Below are 15,527 nucleotides of genomic sequence, written 5' to 3' on the forward strand. Positions count from 1 at the left end.
CATCTGCATGTTCCTTCTCTTGCTAATAAAACGTATGCTTTGATCAGAAATCAAGGTGAAACCATCTATTTGGTAACCTTTAAGGACACATAGACTTTGTGATTACTGGATAATGAACATTAATGCTGAAATTTGTTGTTTTCAAGGAAATAAAATATTTATGCATTTGACAACAAAAAATTCTGTGGCTTAGGAATAAAAGATGTAACTATAAAAAAAATTAGGACAGTAAAACTTTGAAAAACTAAAGCATTGTGAAAACATACACAATCATTTGCTTATTTTGGAATGGCTTTGCCATATTTGAAGTTGAGAATTTAACTTAAAAATAATTATTTCTTGAAGTTATTCACTTCTCTTTTTTATGGGTTTTAAAGCATTTGAGTTTTTTTCTTATTTTGATAAACGTCTGTATATCTCCCCAAATTGGAATGCACTGTAATTTTTATGCCTTTAATCTCAGCATTTTGAGAGGGCAGGGTAGGAGGATTGCTTGAACCCAGGAGTTCAAGATTAACCTGGGCAACATAGTGAGACCTTGTCGAGAAAGAGAAAGAGAGAAAGAAAGGAAGAAAAAAAAGAGAGAGAGAGAAAAGAAAGTACTGTAATTTGCTGATATGAAGGGGGTAAGAATTTTAATGGGTGAATTGATTCCTTTGAGGATCAAATTTACCAAACTCAGATCAACTCTTTTTCCCCCATATTCCACATATTTAGTTACCTTTCCTGGAGGGTGGCTTGGCACAGACATACTGAATTACACTAGACTAACTTCAGATTGCTGATTAACAGATGCTCTTCCAGCTGTAAAATGGACAAATCACTAACATACCAGACCTCATTGACAAAGCAGTAGAAAATGGCAGAAAAAGCAACCCACCCCTGGAGGCAAAGTACATTGTCATAGGTTTAGAAATGAACCAGCTGGTATGATTCTTTATGTTAATCTATGAGCAAATTGATTCATGTAATCAACAAATAATAATACACTTGGGAATTTAGGCATTATAGCGACTATATTAAAATACTTCTGTATTCCTTCTTTTTAAACTGGGTGACAATACATTGTAAGCAAATTGTGGAGTGAAAAATATAAATCAAATATAAATATAAGTTAAAAATATAAATAGCTCCAATTCCTCATTCGTTAAAATCATTATGATAGATGCCATATGGGGGATAATTTCTTTTTAATTACTGATTCCTACTATTCCAGAAGCTTGAAATCTGTTCAGGTTGAGAGACTGTAAATATCTTGAGCGAATATTAATATCTTTAAGTAATAGTTATTATTTCAAGTTATCCCTGTCCTCAGGTAGGGAGTCTCTTTCCTAGAGTGATTAAAGTTGTCCAAAGTCATGTAGCTCATAAGTGGCTCCTGACTGTGTTCTGTCACTGGTCTTTCTCCTTGCAGACACTGTACCTCAGCACTGCATACAGTGCAATGCACTTATTTCTCAATTGCTTTGGGCATACAGCTACTCTGTTGTTTAGTTGAGATGAAAATATCACATGCTCTTTTTTAATCATAACAACAAAGGCTTCTTCAAGCACTGAATATGGTGATCATAATGAACTTTTTTCATTTTGGAGAATCCATAGAGCTTTTCAAATGATAGATTATAACAGCCCAAAGGGATTTTAAAATTACTTAGTTAATAGGGGCTCTTGCTGGCAAGTTTGCTTTAGAGATCTGTGCATCTCCCAAGAAGAAGATAAGTACTCATTAGAAACATGTTTTAAGAAATTTGGTCTGCTTCCCAAAACAATGAACAAGGAGGATATTTTCTAAACTCTTATGAAAAATTATTGCTAATTATGTAAAATTAAGTGCAAATAGTACCAACATAGTTAATAACACCGTCAGTGTAATGGACCTTTGCCCCGAGAGAGAGCTGTAAGTTACATAAAATAACAATTCTGGAAATGAATCAGACCTGTCACCATATACCATAGTTCTGTATTCTTATTTAAAAATAGGTTGTGCGCTACAAATTGGAGGACCTGGTGGAATCTAAAAGAGGTGGTCTTATAGAAGTAGAGAGTAGAGTGGTGATTATAAGGGGCTGCGTGGTTTGGGGAGGTAGTTGGGAGATGTTGGTCCAAGGATATAAAATTTCAGTTAGACAGGAAGTTTAAGTTCAAGAGATCTATTGCCAACATGGTGACGATGATTAATAATATATTGTATTCTTGAAAATGCTGAGAGTGGATATGGGTCTCACCACAAAAAATGATAACTATATGAGGTAATGCATATGTTAACTAGCTAGATTTAATACACAGCTTAACATACAATTTTATCTGGCAATATAATTTTAAAATTGGAGGACCTGACCTCTAGAAACTTAATTCTGAGTTACTGTACTTTTAGCAATTTTTGCATATATAATATATATTTATATAATAGAATATTTATGTATTTCCATAGAAGATTCAAAATAAATTCTGTGATTCTGTGGGTAAACCACCATGAATTATTTGACAGCTCAAAATATGTTCAAATAGTCTTGCCATATTGACATTAGTCACACCCTGAGGAGTGCAGTGCAGATGGTTCATGGGATAAAGCAAGGGAGCCTGTGTTCTTGCTGGTTCCTTGGGCTTTTGCTCTTTCTTCTCCCCAAGATAAGATGCCAATATGCAGACTTTTAAAACTACTAACCATGCTTCTCCTACAGGGTGGGATAGTTTTAGATTAAAATATTATCTGAGGGTTCTAAGGGTTTGGAAAGAAAGTGATGCAAATGATGCTTATCTGTCAGCACGCATGTGTGTATTGGGTATCCATGTACGTTCCAGGGTTTGGGCAGCAGTGTGGCTGAGAATGTCTTCCGGTAATCCTATGTCTGTAACATTCAGGAAAATGCACTGGGTTATGGGGGCTGTTGGAAGAAATGTGACAAAGAGTCGAAAGGGGACTGTAATAAGCTGATAGAAGTTGAGGGGCTCCATCAATGGTAGACTGGATAAAGAAAATGTGATACATATATACCATGAAATACTATGCAGCCATAAAAAAGAATGAGATCAGGTCCTTTGCAGGGATATGGATGGAGCTGGAGGCCATTATCCTTAGCAACCTAATACAGGAACAGAAAACCAAATACCACATGTTCTCACTTATAAGTGGGAGCTAAATGATGAGAACACATGGACACATAGAGAGGAACAACACATACTGGGGCCTATCGGAGGGTGGAGGAGATGGGAGGAGGGAGAGGATCAGGAAAAATAACTAATGGGTACTAGGCTTGATACTGGGTGATAAAATAATCTGTACAACAAACCCCCATGACACAAGTTTACCTGTGTGACAAACTTGCACATGTACCCCTGAACTTAAATGTTTAAATTTTTTTTAAAAAAGATTAATTGAAACCTATAAAATGGAAGAAAGTTTAAAATTAGACAAATACTATGTACTAGATGAAGAATAAATAGATACACTAATAAGCATTTAATGTACCTTGTCTTAGATTTTATATTAAATAATAAACGGTTGAAAAGAAGTCGAGGGGCTCACAGAACACTGTAGTGGGAGAAGGGTCAAGAGAGAGAAATGGTGTTTTCAAAGACAAATTGCAAGGAGTTGCTGGCCAAGAGGCCAGAGTTCCAACGGAAGTGAAGAGAAGTTTGTCCAGAAGGAGGTTAACTAAAACGGCTTTAACCTGAAGAGTTGAAGTAGAGAGCACAAGTCAGAGAAGACATGACTTTAAAGATCAGGCCCTGGGCCAAGCATGGTGGCTCATGCCTGTAATCCCAGCACTTTTGGAGGCCAAGGTGGGTAGATCATGAGGTCAAGAGATTGAGACCATCCTGGCCAATATGGTGAAACCCCGTCTCTACTAAAAATACAAAAATTAGTTGGGCGTGGTGGTGCATGCCTGTAGTCCCAGCTACTCAGGAGGCTGAGGCAGGAGAATCGCTTGAATCTGGGAGATGGAGGTTTCAGTGAGCCAAGTTCGTACCACTGCACTCCGTCCTGGCAACAGAGCAAGATTCTGTCTTAAAGAAAAAAGATCAGTCCCTGAAAGCAGGCTCTTCCTCTGAAAAGTGATTGAAAGCTACCATCATATATTTGAACCAGGTTAATGAAATATTGCTGTAATGTTTAAAAGCAAGGACTCTATACTCAGACTGCCTGGGTTTGAATCCTGGATTTAACACCAATTGTGTGACATTTGTAAATCATGCAATAGCTCTGTGTCCCAGGAAAAATGGATAATAGTATCTAATAGTATCTACCTTGTAGGGCCATTGACAGGATTCATTGAGTTAATTTTTGTAAAGCCCTACAGCAGTGCCTAGCAGGGGGTAAATTTCAATTCATAATAGGTGTTAGAATAACAATAAGTATATGTACCAGCCACATTATTATTATTGCTACTTCTGCTTTTCCCAAGCATGGGACTTCAGATAATGGCATTGAGCACATAGTGTGCTGTGCTTCTCAAGCCAGCTTTTAATTGCTGAGCCCTTTCTTTAAACAAAATTAAATAATTAGAACATATAAATCCTAGATGGTCTGGTGGAATTGACTGGTGCCTGGAACACCTGCTGTCCCCTCTTCTCTTGACTCTCATGGAGACCCCCTAGGGCATTACTGTGGAGCACATTTGGAAAACTGCTGGTGCAAGGGAAAGAATCCAAAGCCTCAAATCAAAGACCTGGAATCAGGTCTTATCTACCATTAATGGGCTGTGTAACCTTCAGTAGGTTAATAACCTCCCTGCCCTGGCATTCCTGATCCATATATTGTAAGAATTAGACCAGTTTAGTGGCTTTCAAACTCTGCTCCCTTAAAGCCTGAGAGTTCCAGAGAAGCACACAGCAAGATTTGGGAAATAGATAGTACAGAGCCCCAGAACTTCAAGAGCTAGGGCTCCTCTGTTTTATTCATTGGAATTCTGTATTAGTTTGAAGAATAAGTACCACTGCTAAAGATATTTTGACCAGATGATCTTAAAGCTTCCTTCAGGTTCAATTACTCTGTCATTCTTTAGAAATTTATGAGATTTATTTATTGAACCAAAGTAGCAGAAGTAAGAATATTAATGGAGGCAACAAATAATGAATCTGAGGAAACTGAGTAATGGGGAAAACAGTGTGGACTGTTCACAAGGTGCTGTGAAGTGAGATACATTGGTATATATGATATTTAGAGAAAAGGTGAAACCTCTGATACCTGAATCTTATTTTGATAATTTGGCTCATTGTGCTCATAGGAGCATAGGCTGGCACAATGACAACTAGGCTATGAACCAAGAAGAAATATTATGATAGGAGTATTACATACTTAAAATCAGAAGACAACTAAAATGAACAATTATTTAAACACTGTATGTCGTAGGACTTTTCTTCGTGGTTAGTGATTTTAGAAAATATGTCCCTTCCAAAACAAATGTCATATTGGTAATCACTGTGTTGCTATTAGAAGTGTATGTGAACTCAGACACTATTGGCTTGATTGGTTTGAACAACATATTTAAGTAAAAAAGTTATGGTATTCCCTTTGGTCATAAAATCTGTACTGATTAGTGAGCTTCCAGGCCATGTTTTTGGCTTGGATTGGCCCTATATTTAGTCCTCCTCATTTTCAGCTTTCTGAAAGCAAAGGAAAACTATAAACATATTTGAATATATAAAAAGAATGGTAGCATCTGTTTATCTGTAGTTTCGATAATGATTAATTTGCAACAACAGGGCTAATGCCCTTATACGCTTCACATATGGCGTGAGTTGAAGGCCACCCCAGTGATTTTTCTCTCCAATTATATTTCCCTTCCACCATTCAAAACTCTCACTGTTGAGCCTGTGTGTGTGTGTGTGTGTGTGTATGTGTGTGTGAAGGCATAGTACGTTCACTGCTGAAATATGTTACCTTAAAGTGATATCACCCATGAACACTTCAACATGGATTCATTTATCAGATTACTTTCACAGAGTTGGGTTCTGGGGTACTGACTGACGCTAGAGGGTACTTACAGTTCAATCCAGGACAGAATTCAGAAAGGTCTGTCTGCAGCAGGGAGGGGGAAGCTACATCCACACATGAGCCAGAGCAAGGAATGCTGAAAGCCAGGAAGCCCTACTAGGCCCAGAAAACAACAAGATGTTGGCCGAAGGAAGGGCTCAGTTATCAAGGGGAAATACATAGGCTAAACTTTGCCCTGCTGTGAGCTAATATAGTGCCTTGTACATAATCCATCTTCAGCAGATGAGAGTTCAATCAAATTATTTTTGCCCTAGGGTAGGTTTGGCTAAAACTAAAGTTAAGATTTCATGCTAATTTTTTTGTTATTTAAAAAGATTTTTGTGTGGCTTATTTTCTAAAATCAAGTTTCTTAAAGAGACATGATTTTCTGTTTTAAATTTGTTTAAATAATACATTTCGTGCCAGAAAGATTCTTTTTAAAGGAAACCCCTTCATATATAAAGCATAATTATTCCTTTAATAAGACATTTTTTATTATAGCCATTGAATAACACATCTGCTACGAGGATGTTATTTTTTTCATCAATCCATGTGCACAGCTCTGATTAGAAGAGGTAAAAGATACACATGTCCTTCACATAGTGAATCTCCTTCAAATGGTTTTATTGTGTTATGACAGATTTTGTTATGAAAGCTTTGAATAGCCCTCTTTTTAAGAAAATACTTTTTAAAAATGTAATTCTCTGTTTCAGCTCTTTATATGTTGTGGTGACTATTGATTTCAGAAAAAAGTACCTTAACAGCATCTTTCTCCAGTACTAATATCAATATTGCTCCACAAAACATTTATATCATGGTCTCCTGAAGAAGAAATTTTAATAAGCTGCCTCTCCGTTCTTTTTATTCTATAGGCTTTGTTTGCATCTGCTGTTTTCAGAACAAGCTCACAACTGTTACAGTGTCTTTATATAGTAAAATCAGAAGACAGCTCTCAACCCAGGTGTCTTGGTTTAAGCCTTCACTCCACTATTCATTTATATCACTGTTCTGATGTACTCCTCAAAAATATCATATCTGCACAATAAAGTTTAAGAATAAGCTTTTTAAAAAGTTTTAAAAATATGTTTTCACCAAATGTATTATAAGATTTAAATTAACCCTTTTCTATTTGTTTCCAGGGCTACAGCAACACACCGGGGCCAGGTTATTTTCAAAGATGCTTTAGCCCAGCAGTTGTGTGAACAAGGAGGTAAGAGTCATATTTGATTTGTTTGTGTTGTGTCTAAACTATTCATGGTAGGTCCTACTGTCTCTGTACTACGTAAGCATTTCATTATAATTACTTAATCATAATGCTTTAAAAATTTAAGTATTGACCACTTCGTATCGCTAATAATTAGTTATTACTGATAAAAATCTATAGAATTCTGAAGATACTGTGAGCAAAAGAAAATTTATTTTCATAATTTTTTTCTAATGAATTACCTTTAGTTATTCTAAAAGTACAAATCTTAGTAGTAATTTTTAAATTCTACAAAATACGTCTGCTTAATTTACCACTTAAATGTCTTATCAGCTTTCTTGAAAATGTTTCTGATTATTGCTTTAAACGTTTCATCATGTTATACATAATTATGTGTACAGTATCTATGGGCCTGTTTCAACTTTGTGCACTATTAATTTTGGACTTGTGTGGCTAGACATTGGATCAATTTAGATTAAATTTTACATAATATCAGATATGTATGACCAGGGTGCACGCATATGCACACCCAAACACATGCACCACATTAAAAAAGTTAAAACCAGGATCTGTGCTCCAATGCACATTTGTTTCTCCTGTCGCTTGAGTTTCTGCCCTACTTTGTGTTTTCATTATCACATTTACCACTTCATAGAAAATTTTTCTCTGGAAAGGGCTGGATATTGCCCTAGAGAGACTGAGCTTCTCAAGTATGGGGACTATGCCTTTAGGGGCTTTGGTTCCCCAGACGCTGACATAGAGCTTGGCGTGTAAGGCATTCTAAAAATGTTGATAGATTGAATACAAGTTTGTCTCAGCTGTACATATATTCCTTGATTTCACCATCTTGATAATGAAAACATTTTATGTCGGTCTTTGTAAATGTCATGCCATTTTCATTGTTTACTGTAAGTATCGTATTAATTTTTGTTTGAAATTACATTGGGGGAGTTTATTAACTTTTAGAATTATATTATTGTATTTAAAGGAAATTTCTATTAATTATCTCTCTGCTAAAGAATATCTGATGGGCTTTGGAGATAAATTAGGAAAAATTATTGGTTTTTGAAATACCTAAGAAAATACCATTTATTATTAGTTACATACATCACAATATGGTTTTAACTAAGTGATGTGATGCTTAATGATTATTAATGGCAAAATCCTAATTATACATATAGCTCTTGAATTATAAAACTTCATTCTAATTATAGTTTCAAACATATTATCAGTATTCCTGGGTTTAACAATCTGGCTTCAGTTTGCCTCTCCTACCTGCAACTTTTGAGAATACAAATATTAAAATGTGTCTTTGTAGATAGGCTCAAGAATTCGCTTATTATACAAATCTTCTTCTAGACTATGAAAGCACTCACATTATTGAAAATATAGAATACCACATAGCAGTGAACATTAATATCCTGGAAATTTTATAGTTCGAGAAAAAGAAGTATCTAATTTTATTAACATTTACCATTGTCTAAAAACTGTTTTCTTTTAAGCCTTAAATTTTTTAGCCTTTTCTATTGTAAATGAATTATTGGGATTGAATTCACTTAAAATGAAAAGAAAAACCAGTGGGAAAAAATTCTCAACCAGTGAGGAAAAAAAAATGCCTTCTATAGTAGTATTACACATGAGCATGATTTACACGATGGTAGATGTGGATGTTATTAAAAATGCTGTACAACCCAGGACCGGAAGAAAAACACTGAGCTTTTCAATAGCATCTAGCTCATTGAAATCATATCAAGATAAAGTGAAAAACAATGCTAACAAGAGTGATGGCTTTCTACTGTCAGGGAATAATAAGGAAAATAATTAGTGCTATAAACTATATATTTATTCTGGACTTATCTACTTTTAATTAAAACATTAATTATCTCCTCAAATAAAATAACCTAATTTTATCATGTAATCATTTTTTATATATTGAATAAGGAATATCTAATATATTTATTAGAGGAAAAATAATTGCAGCCACTATATACCACAGCACAGTGCCTTTCCATTTTAACACGCTCAGTATGTTTGTTGATTTTAACTAAACAATTCAAGCAAAGCAAACTTTTTTGTATTGCTTACTAAACATATTGAAAAAGTAAAAGGATTAGAAAATGTACTCATAATGTCTTAGAGAGTCTGTAATCTTAATCCCTTTTCTTATAAAGCATTCATTGAAAGTTTTTTTTGAGATGAAGTCTCACTTTGTCACCCAGGCTGGAGTGCAGTGGCACAATCTTGGCTTACCATAACCTCTGCCTCCTGGGTTCAAGTGATTTTCCTGCCTCAGCCTCCCAAATAGCTGGGATTACAGGCTTGCGCCACTGCACCCAGCTAATTTTTTGTATTTTTAGTAGAGACGGGGTTTCACCATGTTGGCCAGGCTGGTCTTGAACTCCCGACCTTAGGTGATCCATTGGCCTCCCAAAGTGCTAGGATTACAGACATGAGCCACTGCACCCAGCCAAAAGTCTTTATTCTGCAGAACTGTGTACAGCACCTGCAAGACCTCTGACCTAGCTCACAGTGCTAAATGTGGACTTGAAAGTGAAAAGGACTCATTTCCTGTTCTTGAGGCGCTCATAGGCTAGGATGTAAATGACAAATCTATGGATCACAGAGGTAGCTAAGGAATCACCCTGGAGGTCTTAGGAAAGGCATCCCAGGAAGCTAAACCTGAATGGCCAGTGAGGTTTAAGAATAAAGGAGAGGAGGCCGAGGGCAGTGGTTCACACCTGTAATCCCAGCACTTTGATAGGCCAAGGTGGGCAGATCACTTGAGGTCAGGAGTTTGAGACCAGCCTGGCCAACGTGGTGAAACCCTGTCTCTACTAAAAATACAAAAATTAGCCGGGCGTGGTGGTGGGTTCCTGTAAGCCCAGCCACTTGGGAGGCTGAGGCAAGAGAATAGCTTGAACCTAGATGGAGGATGCAGTGAGCCAAGATCATGCCACTGAACTCCAGCCTGAGCAACAATGAGACTCTGTCTCAAAAAAAGGAAAAAAAAAAAAAAAGCCATCTATTTCCTCCTTCCCATTCCCACCTTACATCAGGCCCCAGTGCCTCCTTTGGGAATTGCCGAATAGCCTCCTTTGTGATTTTTCTGCTGCCATTTTCATGGTGCCTTTATTTTCATGGTGTTATAATTAGCTTTCTAAAATAGAAATATGCCTCTATCATTTGCCTGCTTAAAACCCTTCACTATCTCAATTGGAACCAATAGTTTATCTTCAGAGTAAAATTGCTACTGCTTATGACACATGCAAGGACAATCCCTTACAATCTGGCTTCAGTTTGCCTCTCCTACCTCATTTCTTGCCATCCTCTCATTTTTACCTTGAAACTCCCTGAATGGACCTTGCTGTATCATCCTGGTGATATCTGCATCCTATACTCTCCCAATTTTCTTTGCCTGGGCTATCCTTTTACGTCCTTTCGTTCTGTCTGACTCGGGCCGTCAGACACTGCTTAGGGTATTATTCCCACCCTCTGGAGAAAGCATCTCTGATTCCCTCCCTCTCCTGCTCAAGCTGGTCTAGACAACCCTCATACCTAACTCTCTCTACAGAATTGTCAAGCCACATTTAATAGGAACACTCTCAACACTGTTATGTGCCAGATAACACTCCAAGCAGTCTACAAACTCATCTAATCTTCACAGCAACTCTCTGAAAAAGAAACTATTATTATCTACACTTTGAAGATGAGAAAACAAAGGCACAGGGAGAGTAACTTACTTGTGCATTCACTCATTCATTTGACAACTATTTATTGCATGTTGTAATAAGGACATTATCACAATGTGTTGTCTGCCATAAGATATATGCTCCTTGAGGGTAACAACTGTGATTTTTAGTATGGAATCTCTAAAGCTTCTCACAATATCTGGTGCACAGTATGCACCTCATAAATGTTTATCAAATGAATGAGCAAACAATTAAACTACAATAGTCTGATAGATAAGAAAGAGGAGGCAACCCAGTAATTCATTACAGCTAAACCATGAGGCGTGGAAAGGTAAGTGGAGCAGATCATGCAGGGCCTTCTGTTAATGCTCAGGGACTTAGGCGTTCTACTGCAGGTGGTGGGAAGAAAGCAGGAGAGTGATAGAACAATTAAAGAAAACCTAACGGGGGTTGGAGGTGGAATGTGTTGCAGGCTTATTGACAAATTAAAGGCAGATGACAGGCAGACAAGGGAAGACAGAGTATTATGAAAAGAGAAATAAATGTTGAGTAGTTTAAAGTTGAGGCTTTTAAAAAAAATATGATCACTATACATTTTATGTATTACTATGGACCCCATGAATATGTACCATTATTATGGGGTGTCTTAAATTAGATCTTGGAGGCCAGAAAGAAGGGGATATGTTAGAGAGACCTAGAGAAGGTATGCAGGGAAGGGCGGGTGAGGACGGGGAGGAGATCCGGGCTACTCTGTCACTTCTGACCTGGGTGACTGGGTGGACAGTGATGCCAAGAACAGAAGAAATGAAGAAAATGTTAGAGGTGTGGAAGGAAAGATAATCAATTGCACTTCCACATGTTGGCTCTGAGGGAGTTGCAGAGTCTCCAGCAGCCTGCTGAGAAGGGGGCCTGTCACTGGCTGGGGCAACCAGGGAGATTTGAGACCCATCAGCCTATTGATGCTGGGGAGGCAATGCGTTCATCAGGGAGATGCTTAGAGCAGGGAGGAAGGGGCCAAATGAGAAAGGCAGTGACTGAGCAGGGGCAGGAAGAAGAGGGAACTCTGGAGAAGTGGCAAGCCTCTGAGGTGGGGGGAACTATGGGAAGAAATCTCAACATGGTAGAGGTATCCAACAAGGACAAATGGAGAGAATGAAGGATAGAAAAGGACCTTAGGGTTTTACAGTCAGAAGGTGATTAGCATTTGGGCTGGGTGTGGTGGCTTACACCTGTAATCCCAGCACTTTGGGAGGCTGAGGCAGGCAGATCACCTGAGGTCAGGAGTTTGAGACCAGTCTGGCTAAGGTAGTGAAACCCCATCTCTACTAAAAATACAAAAATATTAGCCAGGTGTGGTGGCGGGTACCTGTAGTCTCAGCTACTCAGGAGGCTGAGGCAAGAGAATCGCTTGAACCCGGGAGGCAGAGGTTGCAGTGAGCTGAGATTGTGCCACTACACTCCAGCCTGGGCAACAGAGCAAGACTGCCTCTCAAAAAAAAAAAAAAAAGTAGGTGATTGGCAATTTGACTGGACATTAGGGTGGTTTTAAGCAAGGCAAGACTACCTGAGGCAGCTTTGTAGCATGGAAAGCTTCTCGCTGTCTGTGGAATCAGGCAGACAAGGGAAGACAGATTCTTGTGAGATGAGAAATAAATGCTGGGCAGTTTAAAGTTGGGGCTTTGAAAAAAATATCAACACTGTATATTATATGTATTACTGTGAACCCCATGAATATGTACCATTATTATTTGTCAATTAAAATTAAATTTTTTTAAAAGAAAGGAGAGAGGTAGGCACCCAGAGAGGAAAGGATTCTGGATTTTTTCTCTCTCTCTAGACCAGAGTGTATTTATTACAGGCTTCTAGTACCTTGCAGCCAAACACCACCAAGCACACCTAGCTGAAGTTAAATAGGTTGAACAGGTTGATTTAGTGCTTGTCATAGTATGGGAGAAGGCAAACCATGGGGGAACCATGGGGCATCTCAAGGAGAGGATGTTACAGAAGGAATTGTTATTATAAGATTTGAGCTGTATTTGGCGATTGGGGTAGGGTTTAAGAAAGTGGAGCATTGTTCTAGATTGGATGAGGTCAGGAAGTAGGGGCAATTCTGTGGTTAGTATCTCAATAAATCTACCACAAGGGCAGACTGGAGTGAGGCTGCTGCCGTAATTGATAAAGAAGCAGCAGTTGCTGCTACGAGCCAGGAGAGAGGGTGCTTGGCACATTGTGACTTAGCCGGCACTAAAGTTGTGTTTGTGTTGAGACATGATTAAGACATGATTAAGAAATAGATGAGACATGGTTAAGAAATAGATGTATCTCTATCTGGATTCATTACGGTCACAGAGTAGACTTGTCTAAAGTTGGTGTTCTGTGAAATTGTTTGTGTTCAATAGGAGGACACCAAAGCCCAGCAGAGATTGCCAGGTCCGGTTCTGGATGTCAGAGGCTACTTTTTTCTTAATTGGGGCTGAGGAGAGAATGCAAGTGGGCAGTGATTTACTTTTGTATTTTAGTTTTTACGAGGGCTTTGAAAATACAAGGAAGTGGATTGTCTTATTTGCACTGCTATAACAGAGTGTCACAGGCTTGGTAATTGATAAAGAACAGAAATTCACTTTCTCACAGTTCCAAAGGCTGGGAAGTTAAAAATCAAGGCACTAGCAGGTTTGGTTGTCTGGTGAAGGCTGCTTTAAACTTCTAAGATGGAGCCTTGATGATGTATCCTCCAAGAGGAGTAATGCTGTGTCCTCAGATGGCAGAAGGCAAAAGGGCAAGCCAGCTAAACATTGCATGAAGCCACCTTTATAAGGACCTTAATCCCATTCACAGGGGGAGTAACCCTCATGACCTAATCACTGCTTAAAGGCCCCGCCTCTTACTACTGTCACATTACCAACACCTAAATTTTGGAGGGGATGCATTCAAATCACAATGTGGATTCAAGCTTTACTTGTGTGACCTTACTTTCCAGGATCTCTGACCCAAAGCACAGGTTCAGTACATCCTAAGGGAAAAGACTTTGCTGGAGCAAAATTTTATTCAAAGTCAGTTGGTGTGAAATAAAAAGCATAAGTACATCAGTGGGGGAAAATTGTGAATGATTAATTTTTTTTAAATGTACCTCTATTTTGCAATTTTTTTACAATGAACTATCATTATCTGTATTATAAAGAAATAGCACACATTTCCTCCAAAAAGTATACTTATGGGGTTAGACTTAGGAAGGAGGAGGGATGAGTCTGCTGTGGCAAGGGAAATAAATCCCTTCTCAAGAATCAAAGGAAAATTCTAAATTACTCTTATGCCTCCTCCTATATGACAACTTGCCTGACACCCTTAACATGCTCTGTCTCTGTTGTATTATAATTATTTTTTTAAACACTCTTTTCTCTCAACTGAGAGCTTTGTGAGGGCAGGAACCATTATTAAACTTTTTTCAACATTTAATAATGCTTGAAACATAGACTCAGTAAATGTTTGCTGAATAATCAACTTAAACATTTTAAAATTGAAAAATCACTGTCCTTACTGAAAAATCTTTAACCCTGAACATTTGCTGTGGACCATGATGAGGCAGTGTGGCTGCTACTAGCAATGTTCCTCACACTGATCTCTGGTTGTAAAACGCATGTGCCAGCATATTAAAAATTTTTGAAAGTTGTTCATGGACTTTCATGTAAACTGTAAGAAGTCCCCTTAATGTTCCTGGAACATAGACCAGGTTCACAGATTTTTAAAATATATCTCTGAGGTTCCAAATAATTGTAAACACATCCCCATCTGAGTTCTGCTGTCATGTCATGGTGCAGACAAGGAGCTAGAGTTTTCCCATCTTTAGTCTGGGGTGGAGGGTTGACTGGGCTGTATATCCTCAATTGTTTTGAAAGTAAAAGATGCTTAGGTTCATTCACTAGGTGCAAAGCATAAAGAACGAAATTATTCAATATTTAGTACTAAACAAAAATTATTTAATGCTTACCATGTGCCAACCTCTGTACTAGGCTGGATCTTGGAATACACCAGTGAACAGAGCCAAGATCCCTGCTGTCACGAAGCCTACATTGCAGTGAAGAGGAGACAGACAGTAAATAGGAGACATAAGAAATGAGTAAATGTGGTACCATGTCAGAAGGTGGGAAGTGTTGTAGAGGGAGAAAGACCACTAAAATATAGCACAGTAAGAGCATACAGTTGGGTGGAGGGGGAAGAAGCTGATTGCAGTTTTAAATAGGGTAGCGGGTAAGTCAGGTAGATCTCACTGAGAAGGTGACATTAGAGCAAAGACCAAGAAGGGGATAAAGGAGTTAGCCAAGTGATTATCTAGGGAATTGTCCAAAATGTCAGTAAGTGATTTTAAAGATAAACATGGTAATGTTTTTCGAAGTACTGTTAAAGATGACCACAACAAAGAATAGAGACAATATCAGAATAGACTAAAAACTTGAAAGGAACTAGGAGAAATCAGATTTTGTGCAGAAATTATTACTAGACCATCTAAAAAGAGCTGCATACCTAATATGTCTCTCTCTGAACCACGAGTACTATTGAAAATGTTAATATGAGTGTGGTATACATAGACTTAGGATGAGAACTAATATTTAAATTCATACTATGATCATGGAACTGTAGGTTCTTTATCTGTTGATTAGTG

General features: G+C 37.9%; 1 protein-coding gene across 4 annotated transcripts in view; it reads left to right on the plus strand.

Moving 5' to 3' along the window:
* Positions 1 to 15,527, plus strand: part of RELN (reelin) — a 527,812-nt gene that overhangs the window by 205,729 nt on the left and 306,556 nt on the right. For all 4 annotated transcript variants that reach the window (XM_021673084.2, XM_021673089.2, XM_064374717.1 and 1 more), the window contains exon 4: positions 7,117 to 7,187. In XM_021673084.2, the coding sequence (XP_021528759.2) occupies positions 7,117 to 7,187 (71 nt within the window). The remainder of the gene's footprint in view (positions 1 to 7,116; positions 7,188 to 15,527) is intronic.

This window comes from Aotus nancymaae, unplaced genomic scaffold (assembly GCF_030222135.1).
Source record: "Aotus nancymaae isolate 86718 unplaced genomic scaffold, 86718_ANA_hifiasm-v0.15.2.pri h1tg000002l, whole genome shotgun sequence".
Classification (NCBI taxonomy): domain Eukaryota; kingdom Metazoa; phylum Chordata; class Mammalia; order Primates; family Aotidae; genus Aotus; species Aotus nancymaae.